At 39.7% G+C, this 26,445-nt stretch overlaps 1 protein-coding gene and 1 non-coding gene across 2 annotated transcripts; both read right to left on the bottom strand.

Annotated features, from left to right (window-relative positions):
* Positions 1-9,122: 9,122 nt before the first annotated feature.
* Positions 9,123-22,174, bottom strand: hspa9 (heat shock protein 9). Its single transcript, XM_044363018.1, has 16 exons — positions 21,857-22,174; positions 20,819-20,877; positions 20,408-20,495; positions 18,031-18,212; positions 17,822-17,946; positions 17,659-17,732; positions 16,858-16,964; positions 16,576-16,738; positions 16,381-16,473; positions 14,776-14,985; positions 13,595-13,822; positions 13,210-13,432; positions 12,619-12,713; positions 12,338-12,430; positions 11,359-11,499; positions 9,123-9,997 (listed from the first exon to the last, which is right to left on the bottom strand). The coding sequence occupies exons 1-16, from the start codon at positions 21,935-21,937 to the stop codon at positions 9,911-9,913; spliced, it is 2,049 nt and encodes a 682-aa protein (XP_044218953.1). The 5' UTR covers positions 21,938-22,174; the 3' UTR covers positions 9,123-9,910.
* LOC122991460 lies at positions 16,038-16,241 on the bottom strand. Its single transcript, XR_006405857.1, has one exon. It is a non-coding gene; the product is annotated as a small nucleolar RNA SNORA74 (small nucleolar RNA).
* Positions 22,175-26,445: the final 4,271 nt, after the last annotated feature.

The following is a 26,445-nucleotide window of genomic DNA, read 5'->3' as shown; positions in this document are numbered from 1 at the left end:
TCTGTGAAGTTAACCTGCTTGCTGGCAGGTTCTTCAACAAACCCTGAGTTTTTCCTTGTCTCCTCCCTCTTACAGAGCCAGACACACTGTTTCATGTCCTCATTCATTCAGTCTGTATCAAAGTGTCTATCGAAGTACATTAATTCACGGAGGTTCACTGTATTCCAGAATCAAAATCCTGGTTGGATATTTGTTATTCAAAGACTTTCTAAAGTTACTGTTTTTATGCGCATCATCATTTTTGTTAATATTTCTGAATGAGCAGGACTGTGGTGCAGCTGCAGTGTCTAAAATTTTAAAATCTGCTGTATTTTAACCTTGATGCCTTTTTAAGTGCAAATCACCAAACACATTATTACTGATCAGACTGTGAGCTTACAGTCATGTCTCTGTGTCTTTGATCTATACATTTATTGAATCTTTAACTATATTTTTCATCTTCAGTCGCTGCCTCCTGTGTTTTTGTCCCCGTCAGATTAAAGCTGAACAAATATATTTAAAATGTAACGTAGCTGCAGCCTGATACACAGTCAGATTCCACTTTATCACCATTAATGAAATGTAAGTCTACTAAATGATGAATTAATGGACAACACTGAAAAAAACTTTATTGTGTTAACTTATTGACACTTTCCTGCTCTGACTCAGGCTCTGTCTTTAAAGATAAATGTACTTCGTCCACACACATATACATTCATATCTCTACATCTACTGGATTAAAATGGAGGCTCTGCCTTTTATTTACCTGTTGCCATGGTGACTCATAGCATCAGAGCTCCATTGATGATGCCTTTATTCATTCATCACACATGCACTTAACTCAGAGTGAACATACTCAGAGTTGATTGAACTGAGTCTGATCAGCTGTTCTGGAACAGAATCCAGAATCGCTTTTCTCGGGTCAAGGAAAGTTTTAAAAATATAAAACCTCCATGAATCAAAAATTCATAATAGAAAGACTTAGATAATTGATCTTGTTTGCATTTCGAGGTGTCCTGTCAACAGTTTTACAGACGTCTCTTTTACAATGGTGGTCTATGGAGTTACCACTGGGAAAAATTGGCTGCAAGGCTGAGCAGCAGAGCTCCATCCAGCTCTTATAACACATCCATGGTTAGGTCAGTTTGTTCAGTTACCATCTTGTTTAGTTGTTGTTACATTGAGTACAGTTGTATTTGTTGACATCTTTTATAGGGTTAATTCTTTGTTTATAACGTTTTGTGCATTTTTGGGGTAAATCCATCTACAACTCCTGTTTCCTCATCACCTAACTGCCTGGTCGCTAACAGTACATTAACTGTTACACACTATGTAACAAAAGGAGTCATCAGCTCTTAATTTAACAAATGAAGCAACACAGAGCTGCATTTTGCTGCTGCAGCAAAAGGAAGAAGTAATGCACATCAACAGCATTTTTGTTTTCAGCTATTTTTTAACTTGTTTTATCAAAAAGTTGTTGTATTCATCACTTTTACCAGCCCTCACTGGTAGGGCTTTTTGGACTTAGCCTTTAATCTGGCAACTGGGGGATTGGTTTTTTTTGTTGTTGTTGTTCTTTTTGTTCTTTTTTTTTTTTTTTTTTGCTCTCTGCTGCTCTCTGTTCAACGTCATAGTATTTTCAGCAGCACTTGAAAGTAGCATCGTGATAGCTGGAAGAGAAATGTGAAATGTTTTTCATGATAACTGGCAGAAATAGCAAAATAGAAAAATGTCAAAGTTTCCCCTGAACTTTGTTTTTCAAGACGAGCAGGTACATGAGTTCAATTTTGCACAAACCATCTCATTAAGAATTCAGGCTACAAAGTGAGCAGTTTATTTTCAATTGATACCACTTCCACGTTTAAATAATCCAAGATGTACGGGATCAATAATGCATAGTTTTAACCTGACTGTCCGCGGGCTCTCGCTGTGTGTGTGTGTGTGTCTGTGTGTGTGTGTGTGTGTGTGTGTGTGTGCGTGTGTCTGTGTGTTTCCACTGAAGCTGCTGACAGAAGCATAAACAACATTCACTGTATCTGAGGGAAAAGGTTGACAACGTTGCCCTTTGCGTGTCTGTATGTGAGAGAAAATCTATGCCAGTGAGTGAGTGTGTGTGTGTGTGTGTGTGTGTGTGTGTGAGAGAGAGAGAGAGAGAGAGAGAGGATTCGTGTGAGTTTGGCAGTTTGTGGTAGTGTGTGAAGTGTTTGTCTATGTGTGTGATTGTATGTGTGTGTTGGTCTGTGGGGACTGCAGTGACTTTGGGTGACAGTACAGTACTTTGTTCCAAGTCATTGCACAAATAAACAAGCACAGTAAGCTGTGATTCATAAATGCATAAATTGTTTTTGGTCTTTGTAGTTAGGTAATAAATGGCCGATAATGAACTCTATTATAGTTAAATAAATGAGGACAGGTAAGTGTTGTATAACTAATGGTTTGGTCCATTTCTTTGAACTTGGTACAGGTTTGATGGACCACTCTCAGGTCCTGGTCACACCACAGAGTGGCACAGTGATGTTCATCTGCTCATTCTCACAAAATAGACGGTGATAGAAGTTTTGTGACATGGGGACCACCCATGCAAATGTTCTAGGATCAATGTGAATAAAAACTTAGCTTAAAAGAAGGTCCCACCCTGATACAATGTCTCTTTAAGCTAAAGGGGCCTGATGATTCCAAGCAGAGGTACAGTAAAAGTGTTCCACTCAGCAGAGCACTGCATCCGACAAGCTACAAACATTTCCTCTGCACTGTGTCCCTGGTCAACCGTGTTGTCAGATCAGACATAAGTTTGAAAGATGTATTTGATCTTAGTGAACATATTGTGAAAACTCAGAATGGCATTGACCATCACTTTACCCTCATATCTTTGATTGTGAGCAGCTTTTACAAATTGAGGCAACACTACATGTGCAACTGCAGAACGGCAATTTAAGAAAACAGCTTTGTAAAGTAGTGTTGTTCCAAGGTTATCACTATTTGCAGTAGGACTTCCCCATTGAATGCAAGGAAGGCATTCAGCAGGCCTGAATGAGCTGCAAATGAAAGAGGATAGTTTTGGCATTTTGGATATTAAGTGATTTGTAGAGGCAGCGCAGCCACCTTTTCCTACCTGTATGTCTCTGAACTAAACTGCCTTTTGTGGATCTAAATAAATGTAATTAAGCTCATGACTCTCTGCAGTCTATGTGGCAGTTTTATTCTACATAGTATTCTATGTAAGCCCACACACCTGGGTCGTCTTCACTTGTCATTGTGGGTTGATGTGAGTCAATTCATCAGGATACCCTTCTGTCCTCTTCTGAGCATTAATGCGCATCAACTCAACAAATAGCTGAAACAGCAAAAGCATCAATTTGATCACCTTTGTTCCCCAAATCAGCACACCAGCTACTAAACCATAACTTCTTGCGTGAAGGTCCAAAACCACAAATGTCAGTCATTTAATCTCATGGTGGTGCTAGATGAAGAGAGGACCAACCATGGAAGAGACAGAACTACATTGTCATTTCTGTCATTTTGTTAGTACTTAATATTTGTTCTCAAGACATGGTTCATGCATAGCAAATTATTGGACATCCATTGGTAGTTTGCAGATTTATGTCACAGCTGGTTCTACTGAGTTGTTAAATCCATTTGCTTATTGAGGTAGACAGTACAACTTACGGAGGAATTTTTACCCTTGGTCACAATTTACAGCATTAGAAATTTGTTCTAAAGGTCTGCATTCACTCTGGAAATGGAACTGGTCTGCTTGTCACTCACTTTCTCTATTTGCTTCCTGTCAGTCCAATACTTGCAAGTTATAACCACAGCAATTCTATCAGACTGATTTTTCCCCTCTATGTTCCTTCCAGTCTGTCTGTATTCTCACCTTTTGTTTGTCTGACTGTAGAAAAAGAAAGGAATCGACCAAAAAATAACATGCTTGAAGGGTAAATGTTCACACACTCTCATCCACATATTTTTAGATTAACAGAGCATCAAACTAAATCTAAAACATCTCTGTTGGAATATCATGTCAGCTGTATCAAATCTGACATATTTTCCTGCCAGACTGACTTGATGAATTATAAAACTCAAACTGTCTGACTCCTACTGAAATGAAAACAACTAAATAACACACCCTGGGTGTCAATCACAGATGATCGCGGGTTAAAAAGGCAGTGTTTTAGCAGATTGGTATGGCAGCAAAGCAACACAAAGCTTTACTGCCATCATGGTACAAAGTTAGTTCGTACATATACAAGATATGAAGACATATAACCTATGAGCTTCATTTATCATCATAAATGAAATAAAAATATCTTAATTTTAGTTTGTTACATTTATCATTATTTAGCATTACTTTGGGCTTTTTCTACCCCCTATATTAGACTATGGGATATACAATGCATTGAATTCAGGAAAATTCAAGCCAGCTCAAAACTGCAGCTGAAGTACATTTATTATAACTCACACAATGTCTTATGTCCTCATGAGCTAGGCCATAATGATTTGAATTTTAAAATGAATGTAATGAGATGCACACTGTGATAACAGCTGGTCCTGAGAAAGCTTTCTAATGCAGAGAGACACTAGTCTTTTCCCAGGTAATGTGTGAGGGAAGGTACATTTGACCTTTGGTGTGGAACTATGGTGCAACTTTTGTATTTAGACGTCACCTAAATCACTTAAAGTACCTAATTTATGGAAAGGTCACTGGTTTTCCTATCGCTGTAGACAGCAACACGGGGGTTTTATTTCAAGCCAGTGGTACTAGGTTTGAAATCACAAAATACTAAATACTTTTGAGCATCTGATTTGATCTGATACTCAGGACTACTGCAGTTTAGGCAGCCAGAGCACTGGTAACGATATGTTAAATTATCTGTTGCATTAACACTGTTACTGTCAAGACCCTTTTGGGCCTTATGTCAACAGCTGGGTTCACTGCACGCTTGGGCTGGAAACATCAGAGGGGGGACACCTATAGTCAGGCGCCTGGACAATTAGAGCTACCCCAAGATTCCAACACAGTCTGCTTTCAGGGCTCCTCTGTGGGGACGGTTCTGGTGCCGCTCCCAGTGCAGATCCATTGTCAGGACAGGAAACGCCAGCAAAATTAAACAAAACGCACAAAACTTTACCTCCGCTGTCAGGAAAAAAGACCACAGAACTACCAGCTATCACGGCAAATACATGTTGCTGTTTAAAATTAATTTTTCAATGATATATTGAAATAATAACATCAAATAACTCTACCAATGCAGTAACGTTAAAGAATCCCATGAATTCTTTAAATGTAGTGATTATATGTCTTTTAACATACCGTGTAAAGTAATTAACTCTGCCAATATAAAGATTTATATTGATTCAATAATTATAGACTAGCAGTAGCAGTAGTATGTAAATATTGAATGTATTGATTTATTCTGTCAACATAGCACATAGTGATTAATTCTGTCGACATAGTGGTATTTATTGATTGATTCATAAACAAATATAGCCTATAGATCATTGATTGAACAAACACTGCTTACTGCTTGGAGCCTCTCCTCAGCTCTCAGATACAACACATGTACTGTTCTCCTTCTATTCACAATGACTGAGTTATCATTTCTCTTTGCAGACAGACTATTTAACCGAGCAGTGTTTGTATTTACTGATTTTTGGTCCGAGCCACTTTGTTTGTTTCCTATTTGCAGTGTCAGTACTGTGTATGAACACTGGATTGTTTTCAGCGCACACACAGAATGGACAACTAGCAGGCCTTGAGGAGATATTCACTGAATTTGATAAATAGTGTGTCTCCAGAATTGCTGATTCCACCTTTAATGCTGAGTCACAATGTTTTATTGGCACTTAGCTTACAGCTAACTCTCTGCTAACATTGATGCCGTACAGTAACTCTGGAGGAAAACACAGAGGCCAACTACAGGAGCCTACCCAAGTCGCATAACATGAATCGCCTTATTTAATTACTTAAACCAAACACACTGGATCTTGTGCTGTCTCATGGTTTACGTGTATGTATCAGTGAAATTTGTGACACGTGTATATCGGATCATCTGCCTTATTTACTGCTACTGTCTCTTGTTCTATGGTTACAACATCTGATCCCGCACGTTGCCTACATGTGATTAACCCTCTAACTATGTTGCAGTTTTCTGTTGCTTAATACCCTGGATGGCTGTTGTGATTTCAGTGCTGAGGAACTTAGCACCTTTTTTGACTCCACTTGCACTGATATCTTGGACTCTGTCTGCTGTGACGCCCCTACTGCCCGGTGTGAGGGTGAGACAGGAGAATCTTTCAGCTAACTCAGCTGTTTGTAGCCCAGTTGGCAATAAGTCTTACACTTAAAATCTCACACACTGGTCCTTTAAGTTTCTGCTCTACTGAAGAGACGAAAACATCAGATCTGTGTGGAGCGATGTGGAGAATGTAATGTTCCCCGAATTAATACATGAAACAAACAGAAATGTCATGTTTCCATCATGTTTTTTTCACTGTTTGAGGTTTGATGAGCGATCTTTTAATAACATCATATTGATGCACCCACTCCTTCTGAAATGGTTAATTGAAAAATAGCCCCACCTTTTACTGATATTCTGAAAAATTTGTTAAAATTTGTGCAACATTTGGATGTCTTTATGCATAGGTGATCTTCTGTTGTCATGAGGGATTAGAGAAAGGCTTGGGAAAAGTGTTTTTTTGTAATAAGAAAATGTGCATTGATGTGTTCCTCTGTCCATCTGTGGGAACTGCCTTCTGCTCATATGGCTCTTTTAAGGAGCCATTCAAGCCCATTTGCTGGTCTGTTTTGAGCCATTGTCAATGAAGACAGCACTGCTGCTTGCTTTGACTTTGACTAACAGAGGGAGGGATCTGTGTGACCCATCTGCTGATATAAGAGCACTACACTCAGGCGAAGACTTCAGAGTTCATTCAAGTCAAAGACTGTGCAGCTTTTATCTTCCTCCCCATGAAAGGGAAAGGAAGAAGTGGTTGCAGTGTTTGAGCCCTGTGTATGACTTGGCTTGTGATGTGCAAGTTGTTTTTGTGCTGTGGAGGGGGGGGCAGTTGGTAAGCCCTGGCCTAAGTGGAGGATCAACCATTGACTTTGCAATGGTGCATCACAAGCCTTTGTGCTGTTGGGCACAGTCCCTCCCACAGTTATTCATGCACAGTTTAAATTGAGTCCTGTGGCTCTGACAGCATTGTTCAGTGGAACATGTGGAAGAGATCTGAGGTGAAGTGAAGTTGCTGTCTGTCCTCAGGATCCACCTTCCTGTCTGCCTGAGTGTGGCTGACTGCAGTTAAAGGTGACATGTCATGTCAGCAGTGAGACGATCACATTTCATAATGCAATGCTTCTAAACTGTCTTGTCACTCAAGAGAACATACAGTTACATTTTTGCCATTTACAGATGTAGCATATGTTGTCTTGCAGGTCTACTTACTACAAGTAGAGCAAGAGAAATATGATTTAGCAGCTAGTAGTCATTGTCAGCACACAAAGTAAAAGCTCTGTAATGAGGAATTCAGCTTACTGTAAGCCTGATGAAATGATAGCTGCTGTACCTCTTTATCTTTTTTTACATGTTCATTAAACCCAATTCAGTAAGCTGCATTTCTACAAGGTAAGAGATGTGCATGTGCTAAAAGGATCATTGTGGCGATATTGTGTATTTTTCTTGTTGTCACCAAATCTCATGTGCAGGCAAATACCAACAATCAATTGATCCATCGGAAACACATCAGTGAGCCACACTGTTGCCCTGGGTAACATGTTCCTTCATTACCATGTACACACACTGTAGTTAAAGGACCAAATGTCTATTAATCTGCAGCTGAAAATAATCCCCAACAAATGCACTATTTCCTCCTGTTTGAGTAATGCTTGATAAAAACTACAGTGCCCAGCTGTTTTAGGAAATGACTGATAATTTTTAAAAAATGAAACTAAATATTTGGGTGTTGTTATTTAAAGGACCGGTGTGGAGGATTTAATGCCATCTAGCAGTGAGCTTGCAGATTGCAACCGAGTCAATACCCCTCCCCTTCGAAGCATGTAGAGGAGAACCTACAGTGGCTGCATTTCTGCTAAGTCCATTCTGCTAGATGCCACTAAATTCCACGCACTGCACCTTTAAGATTTACTTCTTCAGTAGGGACCAGTGGGCTTAGGGCTGAGAGCAAAAGACAATGTAGTGAAGTCAGAACATATTGTGTGACAGAAATATGCATTGTTATGAGATAAAACACTGTCAGATGCTTCAGTGATTCAGTTGTAGGAAATCTCTGCACTTTAAAGACGACTCCACTGAGGCTGGAAGATAAAGCTCTGCTTCCCTCTGCTGGTTGTTTGTATGATAGATTAGAGCCAAAAACAAGGTAGGCAGAGGTTGCACAGGTGTGTAGGCACCAATTGCCTTAGGTAGCTGTGTCTGCAACTTGGGACTCAATTACTCATTTAGCTCAAATCTTATTGTGTTGAAGCTGCCTAATCGTGGTGAAAGCTACATCTCCAACTTCTCTCTGGACTGCTCTCATAAATGGAATGAATGAATGAAAAGCTACATCAACACACATGATCCCATTTCAGATTTTTATTAGAAAAGACAGCAACAGTTATGGTGACCCTAAATTTCCACTCCATTAATATAATCACACCCCTAAATAACAGAACCCCCCACCCCTCCCCCCCATTTCAGTTCCATAAGTTGCCTCCTGCCTGCCTCTTTGCTCCCTTTATACATAGAGCGACCTGGATCACTATCTGGCAGGCATGCAGCAACTATCACATTACACAGAGCAGTTTATGGCAGCAACAAAACTTCCTGTTGGAGGGGAATGACACGGCTGGGCTCATATTTCCACGGATCTTGCGGTGGTTCCTCACATCCCAACTCTTCCTTCTGTTCTGTGTCGGTTAGCATGGAGTAAACTAAGGCCTCATCCTTTATTGTGCAATTTTAACATCCAGATTCACCTGACTCATTTCTAGTTCAACTCAAAGTCAGTGATACCTTCAAGACATGTATTTTACAGAATGCTCCAGAAGAGGACATAAAAGAACTAAAAGAAAAGAGTTTCTCACAGATCTTACATTCTTATATAGCAAATATCACATCATTTAAGGAAAGCTTGCTCTCATCTTCGCACAGACAGACATTTATTCTGTCCTCCCACATTAGGCAGTGTGAGAATTTACTCCAGCTGCACTCGTTTTAACAATCCCTCAACAAATGTCAGGGGACACGAGAGGAAATGAACCACTAGGATCACAATCCCTCTCAGTAGATGCATTTTTACAGATTTCAAGAATAAAATGATGAAATGAAAACAACCGCGTTACTGCAGTTCTTCATTAGTTTGCAAAAGCCTTTAGAGTGCACTCAACACAACCAGGCAGTGGCAAGTTCCTGACATGAAAAGTTAAGTCATTTCAAATATTCCGGTACAGTAGCTTCCCACCTCAGAGTTGTTATGAGCGCACTATTAAAATAAGATATCTATAAACTCACACAGAGCACTGTACACTATTATCTTATGTAGACAGAGTAAAGCAGGGCTGTCCTCTGTACCAAAGCTGGAGACATAAACAAGATGAACAAAAGATGAAATCTACATGATGTCTTACACAAAAAAATACGTTTTACTACCTCAGAATGTAAATCAACAGCTTTGTAAAAATAAACATACATGACATTGTTTGGGAGATAATTAAATTACAAACAGACAGGATATCATAGGACTTGGAGGAGCATACACTGACATTTATCGTTTCACTAGAGTATTTTACTGCCAAAACACAGTAGAATAATATAATATGATGAGAATGACTAAGATTCAGCTTGTCACTCGTGACTGCCCCCCCCCAGTCCACCCCGAGCCCGACAGTCCTCCGTTGTCATGGGAACCCCCGACAACCAAGTGCAAAGATCTACTGCTGGCCTTCCTTCTTCTCCCCCTCTGATGAGCCCGAGCTGCTGCTGCTGCCGCCGCTGCTGCTGTCCCGCTCTGCTGCCATCTGCAGGATGGAAGCAGTGAGTTAGAGGTATGTCATGTACATGATAAATGTTTTCAGATTGAAGCTGAGAACAATTATTTAATGGTGTATAATTTACAAAGGATTTTCTTTTTTCCTCTCATCTTTTTATTGTGGATCTAATATTTAACAATAATGTATCCAATTCATCATTGTTAAATATCATATCAATTGTGAAATAAGCATAAAAATATTAATAATAAAAAAAATAGGAAATCCCTCCAAATTATATACAATACATTGTTTCCAGCTTCAGCAGGAGCTGGATGCAGACCAACAAAACACTGGTAGCATGAACGACACCGAGACAGCCAGCGAGGAGGAGGAGGAGGCACCTGCACTGTGACTCCCCCTCTCCCCCCTCGGCTGAGAAGTTTCCATGCATCAAAATACCACATGTCCAAATATTTGGACAGGACAAAATAATGATATTAATGTTAACATCTCTCCTCTTCCCTCTCATCACCCTTCACTCCTATCAGACCGCCTCCTCATTAAGATGCACTCACACAAATGCGACCACATGACTAAAGTATTCTGCATTCACGTTAACAGGGGTTTTAACAGGAAGCTCTGAGTCTACTTACTGCTGAAGCTTCAAAGTCCAAAAAAGGTATTTTAGACAGTCCTAGAAACGATGGGTCGAGGAAGTAATCGTTGATCTGAATTTTTTTAGCCATACATCAACATCTTCAACTGTGAAGATTATCGTGCCAGATCTGAATCCCTTGCAGGATAAAAAAGCCACTTGAAGCACACTTTGATCCTTCATTTTGAAATAAGCAACTAATTAATCTGCATTGTATTTGAGGCAAATAGCACAGTTAGGATCCAATCCTACTTCAAACTAAAGATTAATATAGGAGTCAATTTCATATTATAATGGCTTTTCATTTGTTTTCTAACCTTGTAATTATCTAATGTTTAATGCCAGAACCTTTCATTTGCTCTATTGTTAGTGTTCACCATCTCTTGCTGTACACGCTCAACAACTACACTCCATTAGAGATGATTTAATCCTGTTTTCATCATCATCATCATCATCTCATTGTTATCTATGTTACAATTTAATTATGAATCACCACTTCAGTCCTGCCAGGTTAGATGAGTGCTGTTCTATTAGAAATGGTATTAAAGCAAGAACAGATGGTGTATGAACTACTCAGAGAAGAAGCAACACAGCTTCTAAACATGAATTTTCATTTTGACACACACACACACACACACACACACACACACACACACACTACCTTTTACTATCAATGGAGTGAGACACATTGTCCAAGATATCAACCATGACCTTCATAGTTTGTTGTATGACTCAGACTTAATGTTCTTCTTACCTTCTTGTAGGCCATTTCAAAGAGTTTGAGTGATGCCTGCTGCAGGTTGCCAGCCGCCTGTTTGATGTTCTCTCCTGTTTCTGAGTCTTTGTTGGCCAGAAGATCCTTGACCTTTGTGATCTCCTCCTTCAGCTTGGTGCACTGCGAGTAGAGGAAACATGAGTCAATGACGCTGCATCGTATGTTCAGACTGAAGAACAGCGTTTTTGTCATCATGTCGTTTATACTTTGAGTGGAACTAAGTGGTGTAAATACAGATCTGTGTGAAAATATATGAAATCATAAATTAACAGCTAAGTCTGTAGGATCCAAACCATCATCTTCATATCTATCATGAACCTGCCCTCCGTCATTCATATACAGCAGACTCCTGCATCCCTGACATGTCAGATATCTTGACAGCTGGGTAGAAGTTACCACACACAGACCAGATCAACAGCTACTTTCACTTAACATAGCAGGATGTAATACTACTGGAAACATCTACTCTGCCCTACAAAGGCAGAGAGAAGTAACTACAAAGAAAGGTTTGAAGTTTTCAGGACAGCTGACAAACTGGGTAACAGATTTTATTTTATATCTTTAGGCAGATTTTTTGACCACAAAATCACTGCTATACAACCAACATAATACACAAAGAAGCAGATATTGCAGTCTGACATTTGATATTCTTGGTGGAATGCAAGGGGAATATTCAGTGTCTACCATCAAATTGTGTTTTTCAGCTTTCTGCTCCATTCTTACTCCTTTGTTTAAGAAAATTAACTTTGATTACAGCGTTTCCCTACAGCGGTGCAGCTCCACTGCTAAAGGATGAATGCTGCTTCTGATATTTTACACTGTACATAATGACGAAAGCAAAACGTGCGCTTCCTCAGCTTAAAGCAGCTGACTGAGCTAGTGTCGAGTGATCAGTTTGCCATACAAACCAAACTGACATAAACTTCATGTGAGTAAACTAAAAAGTGTGCAGCTGTACCTCATCAGCAGGAAGCTGGTCCTTGAACTCCTCCATCTTAGATTCTGTGTCATGGATGATGCCCTCAGCCGTGTTGACGGCCTCCACACGGTCCTAGTAAACACAGTGAAACATGGTTAGAAAGAGACCAGTGTGGGTTTGCATTAATGAAAAAAATTACACATACTGTGCTTCAACAAAGGCTTATTTCAAGTGGAAGTTATTTGTCCCTACATTTAGAACATATTTGAACTACATTGATTATTTCAATGTTAATCTACTTCACTATTTGAAGCCTTTACCTTTCTCCTCCTGTCCTCCTCTGCGTACTTCTCAGCGTTCTTGATCATGTTCTCAATGTCGTCTTTGCTGAGACCTCCTGATGACTGGATGACAACTGAGGACAGTGCAGAGAGGATGTTTAGACACTCAACAAGCAGCAATTTCACATTTTTATCTGCTAATTAAAACGAATGAAAATCAAAAGGAAGTCAGAACACAGTCAGCTGAGGCACATCAACACAGCTCTAAAACCCATTTCATTCATAAACCTTTTCATTCAAGTCAAATATTCACTGTTTATTGAGCAACATTTTGCTTGAGTAAAGACTATTGACTATTCTAAAAAAGAAAAAAGTACTGGAACTCTTGGTCTTGGGTGATTACAGCTACATATGTAATTGATCATATAGTAGTCTTTCATTCTCCCTGAAGACTGCAAAATCTAGAATGAATGCTAAACTAAGTGATGTGATAAGATATGCATTTAAAAATTCTAAATACTAGCAGAAAGAAATCATTTCTGAAAGTCTCAACAACCATTTAAAAATGTATTGTCCAGACTTGTGTGTGATGGTTAGTTTAACCTCTACATATAGAAGGCAGACACTCACTCTGCTGTTCACGGCCTGTGCCCTTGTCCTTGGCGGAGACGTGGACGATGCCGTTGGCATCAATGTCGAAGGTGACCTCGATCTGAGGGACACCGCGAGGAGCGGGGGGGATTCCCACCAGAGTGAACTGACCCAGCACCTTGTTGTCTGCTGCCATCTCTCTCTCTCCCTGACACACCTTGATCTCTACCTGAGTCTGTCCATCGGCTGCTGTGGAGAACACCTGAGAGGAGCAGACAGAGGTACTTCAGAACATGTTTATGCTGACATTTTTAACCTTACAAGCCATTTTTGATGATTAAGCCAACAGAAGGAAGCAAATAGCTAAACAGTCCTTACTAAAAGGGAATATATATTTGTTTCCCTGCAGTGTTTGTGTAAGTACCTGGCTCTTCTTGGTGGGGATTGTGGTGTTCCTGTTGATGAGTTTGGTGAAGACTCCGCCCAGGGTCTCGATACCCAGCGACAGTGGTGTCACATCCAACAGCAGCACGTCAGTGACATCACCAGCCAACACGCCACCCTGGATGGCTGCTCCTATGGCAACAGCCTCATCAGGGTTTACAGACTTACTGGGAGCCCGACCAAACAGGTCCTGAACAGTCTGTTGAACCTACAGAGAGACAGACACTGAGTGTTAGCGTAACCATATTTGAACTGAACTCATGTACAGTATGTGAGGGCCAGCAGAGCAAGAACCAGAACTGACTACAGTCTGCTGATGCTCTCTGGGATTTTTTTGTGCACAGCAGTAATACACAGATAGTAGAAATGGAAAACAGAAAAGATCAAAAGAAATATGGAGAAACACACTGGATGATATAAGACTAAGCTTGAACAATCTGCTGTTTCCATTTTATATACAAGTAAATTTCTTTAGGGTAGTGCTAGTAAGTGTACACATGCTTTCAGGCAAATGATGGAATTCAAAATCCAAAGCAATGCTGCTGAAGACAAGAGTTTAGTAATGGGTATTTTTCTCACTGCCTAACAGAGCTCAACACTGTTTATTAAATCTTCCATAAAAGTATAATCCACATTACTTGTAGTGTCACATTTGTCCAGCAGATGTCACTCTTCACCGTACTGTCTGGATCAGATCCTATTCTGCAGTGATTTGAAATGAGCAGGATTTTCAAGGCAAGGTTGATCTGTTGTGACTTAATTGCTGTCAGAAAACCTTGTGACTATGTCTCTCGTCTTAGGTATTATGTTGGTCTGGTGGCAGCGGTGGTTAAGTTTATTTTTTTTGCCTTTACATAACAGCTGAAAGTGCAGCAAGAGTGTAAAACATAACTATTCAATAAAATGTAATTTAGCTTTGGCAGTAATGTAACTTTAACAATCATGCCAATAAAGCATATTTGACATGATAGGAAAAAAGGGTTAAGAGAGGTTTGACATGCAACACACACATCTAACCAGTATGCTACAAAGACAGCACATCGTTGACATTTTTTTTAAGTTGTGTGTTTTAATGTCCTCCTCCTCGCAATGTCAAATAAAGTAGACTAATACTCTCTGGTAGGACCTGTGGGCTCAGGGGTGATAGTGTGTGTTGTGTACCTTGGGCATGCGAGACATGCCTCCGACCAGCAGCACCTCTCCGATGTCTCCCTTGGACACCTCTGCGTCCTGCATGGCCTTCTGACAGGGAGCCACGGTGCGGCGGATCAGGTCGGACACGATGCCTTCAAACTGAGAGCGAGTCAGCTTCATGTTGAGATGTTTGGGACCGGAGGCGTCCATGGTCAGGTAGGGAAGGTTGATGTCAGTCTGAGAAAAGAGGCCAAACATCAGACACAGCGTCTATAACATCACAACATCAAACCACCTGGAATGGCGTGTTTGACATTATCAACGATGGCAGCGATAAAGGATCATTAACAGTGGTCAATTAATAAGCTTAGTGATGGATCAGTACAGTGTCAGATTACTAAATCATTATTATTGAAAAATGATTATAAACAGTCATTCGCAGGAAGTCTTTTGTAACTGTCAATCAATGTAAAGTACCTCAGATATATTATTGTAAAGCTTATCACTACTACACTTTAAAGCTGGACTGCAGGATTTTTGTCTCCCCCCTCTGGCAGTGAGTGTAATTACAAAAACACTGTTGTCATGCTTATGTCATAGAGGCTTCATCGTAGCCTGCTCCGTCGCTACTGTTGTGGCTGTTAAAACAGTGGATACATTGTTTTGAGCGTCACACAACCCCCACGAAATGGCTCGTTTCATTATCAAAATTTGATCCATTTGGTCCAATAACATTTGGAAAGTCTAGAAGAGCCGTATGATTCATTTATTTTTATTATTTTTGTTTATCCCCCTTCACGTTAGCAGCAGAAGTTAGCCAGCTCAGCTCAGGTGTCAAACCTGACACCAGATTTAAAAACTGCAGTATACTGTGAAATACAGAGATTTATCTGGTGGTGATAGGCTTCATCAGCATTGTGTGAAGTCGTTTGGTAAAGGCTAGAATGTAGTAGATGTTCATTTATATGTAAAGTTTCACACTACAGGTTTAAATTTATGGAAAGAGCCAAATCTCAACTGATGATCATTTGACATTTTGAGTCCCATGCTGTATATACAGCATTGTATATATGCTGTATAGCATAAATATGCATGAACACCAGTCTTGTTACAAGTCTTCCATTTTCCAATAGTAATTGAAATTCTAGCAGAAACAATCAATCCATCAACCAGTCCTTACTTCCTTTCATGAATAACAACACAAAATATCAGCCTCTACATCGTCAAACCACAACAATATAAGCTCACTACAGATACTGGTGTAGTGCCATTACAAAAAGTTTAAAAATGCTGTATGGCCCTGTACTAGGCCTGCCCTGCTGTTAGTATCAGGACAGTCCACTCTCACTGGGCCCAGTCCTGCGAGAGCTCAGCAGCAGCAGACTCTAAAACAGAACCTGCTGCAGTGAAGCACAACGCAGGAACTTCCTCTACCAGCACTGTAACACTGAGCCAGACACACACACCGTCTGGGCAGCTGACTGAGAGCTGGGGGCTGTGGCTTCAAGGCTAAACATAATCTCATTTATGTGACAGTGAAGGAGTATACAGACCAAGTCTGAACTGGTCTTATATGTATATGCTGACTTGCACAAAGTCATAGCATCAATGAGGATTAAAAGGTGTGTGTACCTGCAGTGAAGAGGACAGCTCACACTTGGCCTTCTCAGCAGCCTCTCTGACTCTCTGGAGAGCCATGTTGTCTTTAGTCAGATCCACACCAGACTGGGGAGACAAGACAAAACACACACACATGAAAACCTTAAAACATGGACTGAAATACGAATGAGAAGCTCATCTAAAAAGACTGAGACTTAAGTGATCTACCTCTCTCTTAAACTCCTTGACAATGTGTTGGAGGAGGTGCTGGTCGAAGTCCTCTCCTCCCAGGAAGGTGTCGCCGTTGGTGGACTTCACCTCAAAAACTCCCTTCTGGATCTCCAGGACTGAGATATCAAACGTACCTCCACCCAGATCATACACAGCGATACTGGAGACACACAGAAGTCAGTTTAGTTACAAACCAAACCAGTTATTATGTTGTCTAATTGTTCCTTTCTTCATTTCCATGTTTCAGTAATTACTGATGCTGCTGGCGTCTCTACTCACATCTTATCCTGGGTTTTGTCCAGGCCATAGGCCAGGGCGGCGGCTGTTGGCTCGTTGATCACACGCAGGACGTTCAAACCAGAAATCTGACCAGCATCTTTCGTTGCCTGAAATCACAGAGATACATCATACATTTGGGAATGTTGTGAGGTATTGGCCATACAGTGTTTTGTCCACATTACTGGGAAAGGCACAAGCATCACAAAATCAAACATTTACTGATCAGAGGTGACCATCTGCTAACTCTCACACTCTTTTCCAACAAACATCCCAGGCTTCCACCTACACTACCTTCTCGCCAAACCAGCACCAGTAATTATCACACAACGTGTTCTGGTAGATGTCCTTAGGAGACACTAGGCCGTGGTAGCCGCCCCCACCGCTGTTTTGCTATCCTCTTTCTGCACAACGCCAATTTCAGTTGAATCAAAGGTGTTCCTCTGGGAAGACAACGCTCTCTACTAACAATGTCTTTTACAAACACTTTCTCAAGCATCCTTCCCAGAGGAACAATCTTTCAACAGGTGATTTACTACAATTGGGAGATGCACAGAAAGCTTATCTCCTGTTTAAAAACTCCTGAGGTTGAATATTTAATAAAATATTATTCCCAAAGCACAAAACAAAACCATGCTCATGGTGACACCTATCATGACACCTTAGAGCTTCTCTGCCTGAAACACCTCATCTTACTTTTAAGTGCTAAATATTTCCACTGAGTTGTCAGTCAGACTGATTACTGTGTGTGTGTGTGTGTGTGTGTGTGTGTGTGTGTGTGTGTGTGTGTGTGTGTGTGTGTACCTGTCTCTGAGAGTCATTGAAGTAGGCTGGAACTGTGACCACAGCGTTCTTCACTTTGGTTCCCAGGTAGCTCTCTGCAACACAAACACCAAATCATTACCAAAACCAATGCTGACATGTGGATCGTTTAGACAGTTTCTATCCAGTGCAGATGCAGTCATACCTGCAGTCTCCTTCATCTTCATCAGAACGAAGGCTCCAGCCTGACTGGGGGAATACATTTTCCCATGAGCCTCCACCCAAGCATCACCATTAGATGCACGTACAATCTTGTAGGGCACATTCTTCCTGTTAGTGAAAAAGAAACAAAATTAACATCTATTGGAGTTAAAAGTCTATTATATAACCCTAACTCAGCAAAGATGCACTCACAGGTCTTTCTGGACTTCTGGGTCGTCAAAGCGGCGTCCTATCAGTCTCTTGGTGGCATACAGTGTGTTCTGAGGGTTGGTGACAGCCTGGCGTTTAGCGGGCATGCCCACCAGACGCTCTCCATCTGCTGTGAAGGCGATGACTGACGGAGTCGTCCTGGCTCCCTCTGCGTTCTCCAACACCTGGGAAGAAAAGACAAAATCCTTTAGTTGCTTCATGAAACTTCAGACTGACATCAGGCATCAGCGTTCATCTACTCTGATGTACTGCCTTGTTCACTCCAAGTTGACTATCAGATTACTACTCTTTGTCTGCAGAGGAGTTTTGCAATGCAAATAATAGACTCTTACATCATTAAATAAATAAAACCTAAATTCCATGAAAATAACTGAAAATGCCTCAGAATGTCCTCATGATAATAAAGATAATGGCAGAGCTTGGTTGGACTAAAATTCTCCAGTTATGGCACCTGATTTTTGACAGTATTAAGTGGCCAGTATACTCTGTCAGACGTGCTTGTCAGACAGTCAAATAACTTCAGAAACCCTCTCCATAGAGGTGAGAAAGTTGTCATGGTTTTAACTCATCTCTCTAGCTCCCTTTTTACATCTTTTACAACTTTGAAAAACAGCTGCTGCGCGCTCCTCCACTCATATAGCTATTGATATCACAAGCCATTTTTCAGCTCATCAAAACCTGACGTCATGATTTTGTGTCACTTAACATCAGGCCACAATGTTTTGTTACACTGTTAACTAATATATGCATTAGTAGGGAAAACCCTTAAAGACCATTGTGAGGCAGCAGAGAGTGAATAGGATGACCATAACCATATGGATAACCATTTATATCCAAGACCCAAGAGATCAGTGGTGAAACAAGACTGGGTCAAAACCAAGTATATGGCTTAGTTGCAGTGATAGTCACTGGTAGTGTCTATAATGTGAATTCCTGGATTTAATATTCATCTGCAATTTTTCCAGCAGTATTTGTTGTTAAAGTTTACTGTTAAATTGTACTGTCACATGACATGGTTAAGCAACGTTTGATTAAAAAAAAAAAAAAGGTTATAAATGCAGTTGCAAGAACAATACTTTCCACACATATCTTGGGATGTTTCATTTGCAAGAGAACTCATTTTAAATCATAACTATTCAAATTATCTGTTAACACCCCCTGCTTTCATCTGTTTCTATCTGCGGATGTATGTAAACATATGGTCTCATCCATATGTTTATGTAGGATTAGCATGCTAGGCTAACAGTCTATCACCTGTGTGACTATATCTGTGCTGTGACGTCTTTCACAGCACACAAACACTGTAATCACACCTGTCACCTGCCCAGCACAGTGCTCTTAAACCAGAAACACGGCGGATACTCTTTATTTTTATACAGTCTATGAGCTACACACAGCACAGCTATGCTACCAATGCTAGCCATGCTAAATAGCTGCTAGCTGCTGTGCAGGCTGTTTAAATGGATCCATCACGACTGAGGATGTAATAGAAACTGTTTGCGCCGATTCATTTTGCAAGAGCAACAGCCAATGGGGAAACCCCAACACTGGGCCAGCTGACCAATTGTGTAACTTCATCACTCAGTCAGTCAGTGACAGACATTCGAGGTAATAGGGCTGGTGCATGGCTGGTCCAGCCAAAAACACACATCTACTTCTAAAAAGGCACAAATTGTTGTTTGCACTCATTAAATGCTTGAGGCGCTAACTGCCAGAGGTCTTAACTGTTGTCTGAAAACAACAACAGGCTTGTAGTCTGGTGAAACACCTTTTACAAACTGTATGCCTCAAGAAAAAAAAAAACAAAACAAGGAACCTCAGTAGTTGTTTTTACTGAAAGGAATCTTTCAGTAAAAACAAAATACTGGACACACAATGCTTTAGCCGAATTTACAAAACAAGCCACCATCAACTGCCACTCTTCCTGGACTTTACAAAGTGACCAATAGCTGCAGAAATGTCTTTATCAAGTATGCATTTGCATCTAAAATATACACTACAAGACAGAAAATAGTTTATTAAAAAGGTGCCAGTATAGTTAAACTGGACTGCTTGTTAAATAGTTGAAAGTTATTAACACTTTTGCCTACTGAAGTTGAACACCACATCATACAAACTAGTTATTTTCTAGTATAACCCGGCTGTGTGTGTGTGTGACAGGATTTGACCATTAATCGGCTGCATCTGAGGGACAGATTCTGTCTTTAAGTGCATTATGGTCAACATTTAACGTTCACCTTTTACATAATTGAGAAGGAAAAGCTCACATGTATGTTAGTTGAGTTGTTAGAGTCCTGCCTGAACTAAACCTGACACACATACTGGATTATCTCTAACAGTCACGTCTGCTCATCATCACCTTGGCTTGTTTCCCCTCCATGACTGCTACACATGAGTTGGTGGTTCCCAGGTCAATGCCAATGACTGCACCTTTGATGGCTTCTGACCTGAAACGCATAAATGTTTATTGTTACAGGTGTGTCATGAAAATCTTATCAGAATATTCTTAATGTCAACCACAGAGATGTGGACTTCAATGTTGTAGGACATTTCTTAACTTTAGACTTAATATTGTGCTTTAATAATTTTCTCTACAGTTCTGGGAGAAACTCCACTTACAAGTCAGTTTCTAAATTCATTTTATGAAACATTTACACTGATGTAAATTTACTTTCATATTTTATCATTTACTTAAGATCAATAACAATCTTCCTACAGCTGCAATTTTACACTTAAAGCCATTTCAAGTATTTTTCTTGCTGATACTCACGCATAGTCCCTCCTGGACAGGGCTCTGAGAGCATCTGGTTGGAAGCCACTCCAGCATGCCTGTGAACAAATCACAAAATGATTACATCACAGTTACCATATACTGTTTCCCTTTGGCCAATACCCTGATAAAATATGAAGACAAGTAGGTGTCCCCCGGTTTTATGACCAAGTTCCATCATAAATGTAACAAAAATCTTTGTTAACAAAGGAAAACAATTAACTTATTGCAAAACTTCTGATAGGTAGTACTGCAGTACATTTTAATAGAAAAGAAAAAACTTTGACCACTAAAGAATGTAACATTAAAAAAGACAACAAGACTGAATAGAACTTGAACTGTTAAAATCTTGAGGTAGTAAGATGTTGAGCGACATCTGTCAAATTAGCAGTCTACCAGCTCATGTACGGCAACATATCATCATAAATTAATGTTAAAACGCAACACAACGAAGAAAACGACGAGTAATACGCTGTGAATATGTGAATTCAACTTTGAAACAACATGAGAAATGTTGCAGCATGTTGGGGGTGGGGACGGCTCACTGAAGGTCACTCATCCACTCATCCTCTAAGTTACAGCCCTGGACACGATGAATCAATTGTCTCACAACACACATCCTGCCTTCAAACTTGGAGTAAATGACAAACGAATCCAGCTCTCATTTAAACACACTGCAGCACACACAGTATCCAGAAAGGTGACCGGTAAGACGTCTTATGCAATATATAGCTTAGCCTCAAACACCTCGAATCACACCAGCTGCGTAAATGCGAACTCACACTAAACAACAGTGAATAAGTAAAGTGATATTTAGCGTGACACCACTCTATGTGCGCATTTATATCAGTTAAACAACAAAGCGTCGATGATAGCGTCAAGTGACATTTAAATAATCACGATTAGCTGAGTAGTCTGGCCTCAAGCTAACTCTGTTAGCATGCTAACCTAGCCGGCCGGTTGTCTCGTGATTCTACTCAAACATTTACGTATTTGTGTGTAATTACTTAATGTTAATTGCATGTGTTTGAAACTCACCTTCTTGACAAGAGAGGACACGTTTCTTGCGCAGCTTCTTGTTGGGAGAGTCCTTGAAACGCTTCTGGCGACACTCAACATTTTGACGACTTAGCTAACAAGCTAACAGGCTAACTCAATGTAATAAAAAAATGTCCAAGCAGGACTGAACTGTTGAGCAGTGAAGAGTATCTAACAGATGTCAGGTCTTCCAGGTAGTGTGTCCGGGACAGAGCTGAGACCGGGTCCGGTGGAGCTGCGTGTCTTTGGGCTGCAACAGAGTAACTGCGACGCTGTTTCTGGAAGCATCCAACACATGTTGCACCATGCACCGCGTGAGGGCCTACAGTAGGATGCACAGTTAGTGCCTGAACGCTTTTTAACACTTAACAAAACATTATATAACCTTTAATTCATTTAACATATGTCTTACACCTGTGAAATATTATAAAAGATTATTTTATTTTATAATATATAAACATTAGATATATTTCTTACTATTTTGCGTTTTTTGTGATTATGAACAGAGTAGGGCAGCTACACGTAGTGGGCAAATGAAGGTCATGATGTAACGGGTACGTCGGGGTTTCACGTTTGTTACATCAGGGATGCTGAGTGAAAATATGCTGTATCAATAAATACTATTGTCCATGTATAAACTCGTACGCTCGTATAGTTTATATTTATATCCATACACATAAAATCTATAGGCTACTATATACAACAGGGAACAAGTTTAATACAAACCAGGTGCAGCCCTTTTCATCGCCCTCCTCTGCATTACACTAGGGTTAGAAAACATGACCTTACTCTCCCAGTGTGGTCATACTGGACTAATGCAAATATTGCCACATATGATACAGAATAGTCCAAGAGGAGAATACAGTTCACACAGGTGATGAGACTGTAGTTCAGAAAAAACAAATGTTTGTGTGTTTCCTTCATGTACCTTACAGCATTATTTTTAATGGCCAACATAGTGATGCTGCTCATGTACTTGTACTGCTGAGTCCTCTGAAAAACAAAAAGCTGTCAATTTGGGGTGCAAGAAACAATTTTCGTCATTCTAAATTAATCTGGAGATTATCTCCTCATTTCATTGATTTATCGTTTTTTCTATAAGATATATAATGGTAGAAAATAGTGAAAAATGCTCATCACAATTTCCAAAAGCCCAAACGGATGTGTTCAAAATGTGTTTTGTCTGACCATAGATATTTAATTTATTACCAGATAAGACAAAGAAAAACAAAAAATCATCACAATAGAAAAGCTGGTTTGATGTGACATGTTTTGCTTGAAAAATTAACATTAACATTTAATCAAACATCAAAAAAGTCGTCCATTAATTTTTCTGTCGAGCAAGCGATTGATTCAAGTAAAAGTTTCAGTTCTATTGTCAACATAATTTGGAAATGTTAAGCAGTAAAAATCACCACCGGTAAATAATGTCAATACATCATAATGTTTTAGGAAATACAGCAGCAACACTGACACCTGTAAGAACACAGTTTAATTCATTAAGAAGTCTCTTTTTTTAAATCCAATGTAAAACAATGATGAACTTGATATTGCCCACTAGGGGGCAGCAGTGAGTGGTTTCAGAAGCCAGTATGTAACATCTGCTTACATCAACCATGACAAAGGCCATGAGAAACGTGATCGCCCAAGAAAAAAATACATTTGAATACTTCACAAAATGAATCCCTTCATCATAGTTTATTTGCAGATTTACTGGTAATGTTAATAGCTGTACTATCTGTAATAAAGACCAAGAGTCATTGATTTTATAATTATGAAATTTTGCTGATGTTTTGGAAATATTTAGATATACTTTATATTTAGCAGATACAGCTAAGTAACGGTGGCATCGCTGCTTACTGTGATTGTAATCCCATTCCAAAACACATGATTCATTTAGTTGTACGAGATTCTTTGAAAGCACTTATCAATAAAAAAAATGAGGTCATTAATATGCAATACTGCCAAGATAATCACTCAAAATAAATGTGAACACATACTATGGGTTGCAGAAAGGTAGTTGTGTGCACATTCTGTCCTAGGCAGGATATAATGAATGAATCAATGAAGGGGAAAATGGAAAGTATCCACACAGTAGATTAAAAGAAAACTTTTTATTGGACTGAAATCCAGGATCATAGGGTGAACCTTTTACAAATGAGTCTTTCTGAATGTTTTTAAATCTAAAATATGTCACTGTGTTTAAATAGACATTCACTCTTTACTAGAAATCATGTTGTGTTCCTGTTGTTATTTAGTTGTTGTGCAATCTCTCTCTCTCTCTCTCTGTGTGTGTGTGTGTGTGTGTGTGTGTGTGTGTGTGTGTGTGTGTGTGTGTGTGTGTGTGCTGCCTGTCTTGGCTAGGTCTCCTTTGACAATGATTCGTGATGTCAAAGCGATGGGTGACATACACATGTCACCGTTTGTTTATGTGTCACTAAAAGATTGCACAATTCAAATTTCCCAATTTCTTAAATCCAGTATTGGAATTTCAAGCTGCCTGTTGTAACAGCCTCCATATAAATGTTCGATGTTCCAGTTCTTCACTGAGCTTCTGAGGTGAAGTGTTTCCCTGCTGCTGTCCACCATGTCTATGCTACACTTCTCTGCATCTGTCCTTATCTCTCTGCTGTCTCTAAGTACAGCAGCACCAACAACAGATGGCTGCAGTCAGCTGGTCCAATCTCTGACAGTGAACGAGCTTCATCAGGTACAGATCAATAACTATCAAAAATCTATTGCCCCACTGTAATATTTAATTAACAGTAAATTAATACATTTAAGGTGTTAAAAGGAAAGTTTGCCAAAATGTAAAGTAAATTCAGCTGACAGCATCTCTTCCTTTTCCTCATACACATTATTAATTACATGTGGGCATGAAACAACATGTCAGGTTAAATTCTAGTTTTTTGCTCTGAGCAGATCTTGGGCAAATGGATCCTAATCGAGGGGTTTACCAATAATGAAATTTTGGACTCCGCCTTGGAGAATATAAAAAGCATGTGGCTAGAGGTGAATACAACCGCGGACAACCAGACCCTGCTGTTTAATTTCGCAAACCGAGTGGTAACCTCTCCAAACCAACCGTAAGTAGTCTTCTGTTATCATTCTCTTCTGCGTAACAGTTCATAATGCACTTGTTTTAATTAGTAATCATACTGTATATGGGACTTATATATCTTAACATGGTGGATGCTGACTTTAAAGCTCCTAAGAAAAAGACACTATCCGTGTTTATTTCATCAGCAAAACTATGACAAAAATGTTCATTGACATTTTCTCCCACCAAAAACAAGACTAAAACTTCATTTTAATTTTTTTTTCTCTATGAATAAAACCTAAACAAAAATGTGAAAGGCAAACAAATGGATGTTTTAATGTAGTTTTATTCGATGACCTGCATGTATCTGCAGATTTATTTATTGCAGGCCACCGATTGGTAAAACAGATTCTTTCACAGCCCTAAATGATCTCTTCTCTTCACTGAATTGTGGTATAGACGTACCTCTGAATTCTGCTCTGAAGCAATAGTACTGTAGGATTTCAATCAGGAGAGACTCAAGAATGAAGCAAAGATAATTGTTTATTGTACAGATGATACGATACTGATAATTAAATCTTGTCAAAAGTCTTTGGCTCTTAGGCTCTACAGGGAGATTTGTAATCAAAGGACATCAGTCCTGAGCAGCAGAAAGATAAATCCCCTCATGGAGTCCAGACACTGGTGGTGGTGGTGGCTGATGACTTCTGCTGATGAGGTTGATGATGAAGTGATGAACTGATGAATCTGTGAAGCTGGGCAGTGATGGTGGGGCACACATAACAGCAGCATAAAAAGCACTAAGGCAGAGAGGGAGAAAACATATTTAAAAAGACAGCCACAAAATGATAGGCTGACAATGGAGGTGTATCACTGTGCTATTGGATAAATGTGACCAACTGATGTGAACAGCTGACATCTCAATTGACAGCCCTGAATGATGACAACAAGGGAAATGAAGAGTGAGTATGTGTGAGAGATGTGAATGGCATGGCAGTATGAGAGATATAACTACAGCTTAAGCATGCAAAAGATACTCTTCCTGACTGAACTTTTGCTAAGCTCAGTAAATGAGCATCAAGTGGGGATGAAGAACAGCGTGTTGACATTTTTCTAAAGTGCTAAAGACAGTAATTGCAGGTCATGGGACAGATCTAACATCTAACTCTGTTTTTTTCATTTTTGCCCTTTCTCTGCTAAAACATCCAATAATCTTATTTTAGGACACATCTAGGTTTCAAATTTGCAAACAATGTGACCCTCATCAATGGCAAAGTCTTAGAAGTCTCCAGTAAGTTGTTTTATTGAAAACACACACTGACAAATATGCACCAGTGATTACAGTAATTCTATGTAAACCCACAAATGTACAGTGACAGTTACCTCTTATATGATAATGGTCTCATTTAACCTGCATTATAGGCTTAACAGATGCTGTTACGCCACAGTTTTTGAACAATTTAATATTCAGTATATCAAGAACATTGTCCTCATCATGAATCTTTCGGTTGTGTCTTTTAGTGGCAGCTTCCTCCTCTAACTACAAGTT

The sequence above is a fragment of the Thunnus albacares genome, chromosome 10 (assembly GCF_914725855.1).
Source record: "Thunnus albacares chromosome 10, fThuAlb1.1, whole genome shotgun sequence".
NCBI classification, from domain to species: domain Eukaryota; kingdom Metazoa; phylum Chordata; class Actinopteri; order Scombriformes; family Scombridae; genus Thunnus; species Thunnus albacares.
Note: the sequence above shows the minus strand (reverse complement) of the source record. Positions and strands in the feature narration are given on the sequence as shown.

Excerpts from the sequence above, each read along its gene's own strand:
- hspa9 (XM_044363018.1), bottom strand. The coding sequence starts at position 21,937 with ATGTTGAGTGTCGCCAGAAGCGTTTCAAGGACTCTCCCAACAAGAAGC. Across the intron at positions 16,474-16,575 it reads TCAAGGAGTTTAAGAGAGAG|TCTGGTGTGGATCTGACTAA; the intron begins GTAGATCACTTA and ends TTGTCTCCCCAG. Across the intron at positions 12,714-13,209 it reads CACAGGCCGTGAACAGCAGA|TTGTCATCCAGTCATCAGGA; the intron begins GTGAGTGTCTGC and ends CACTGTCCTCAG.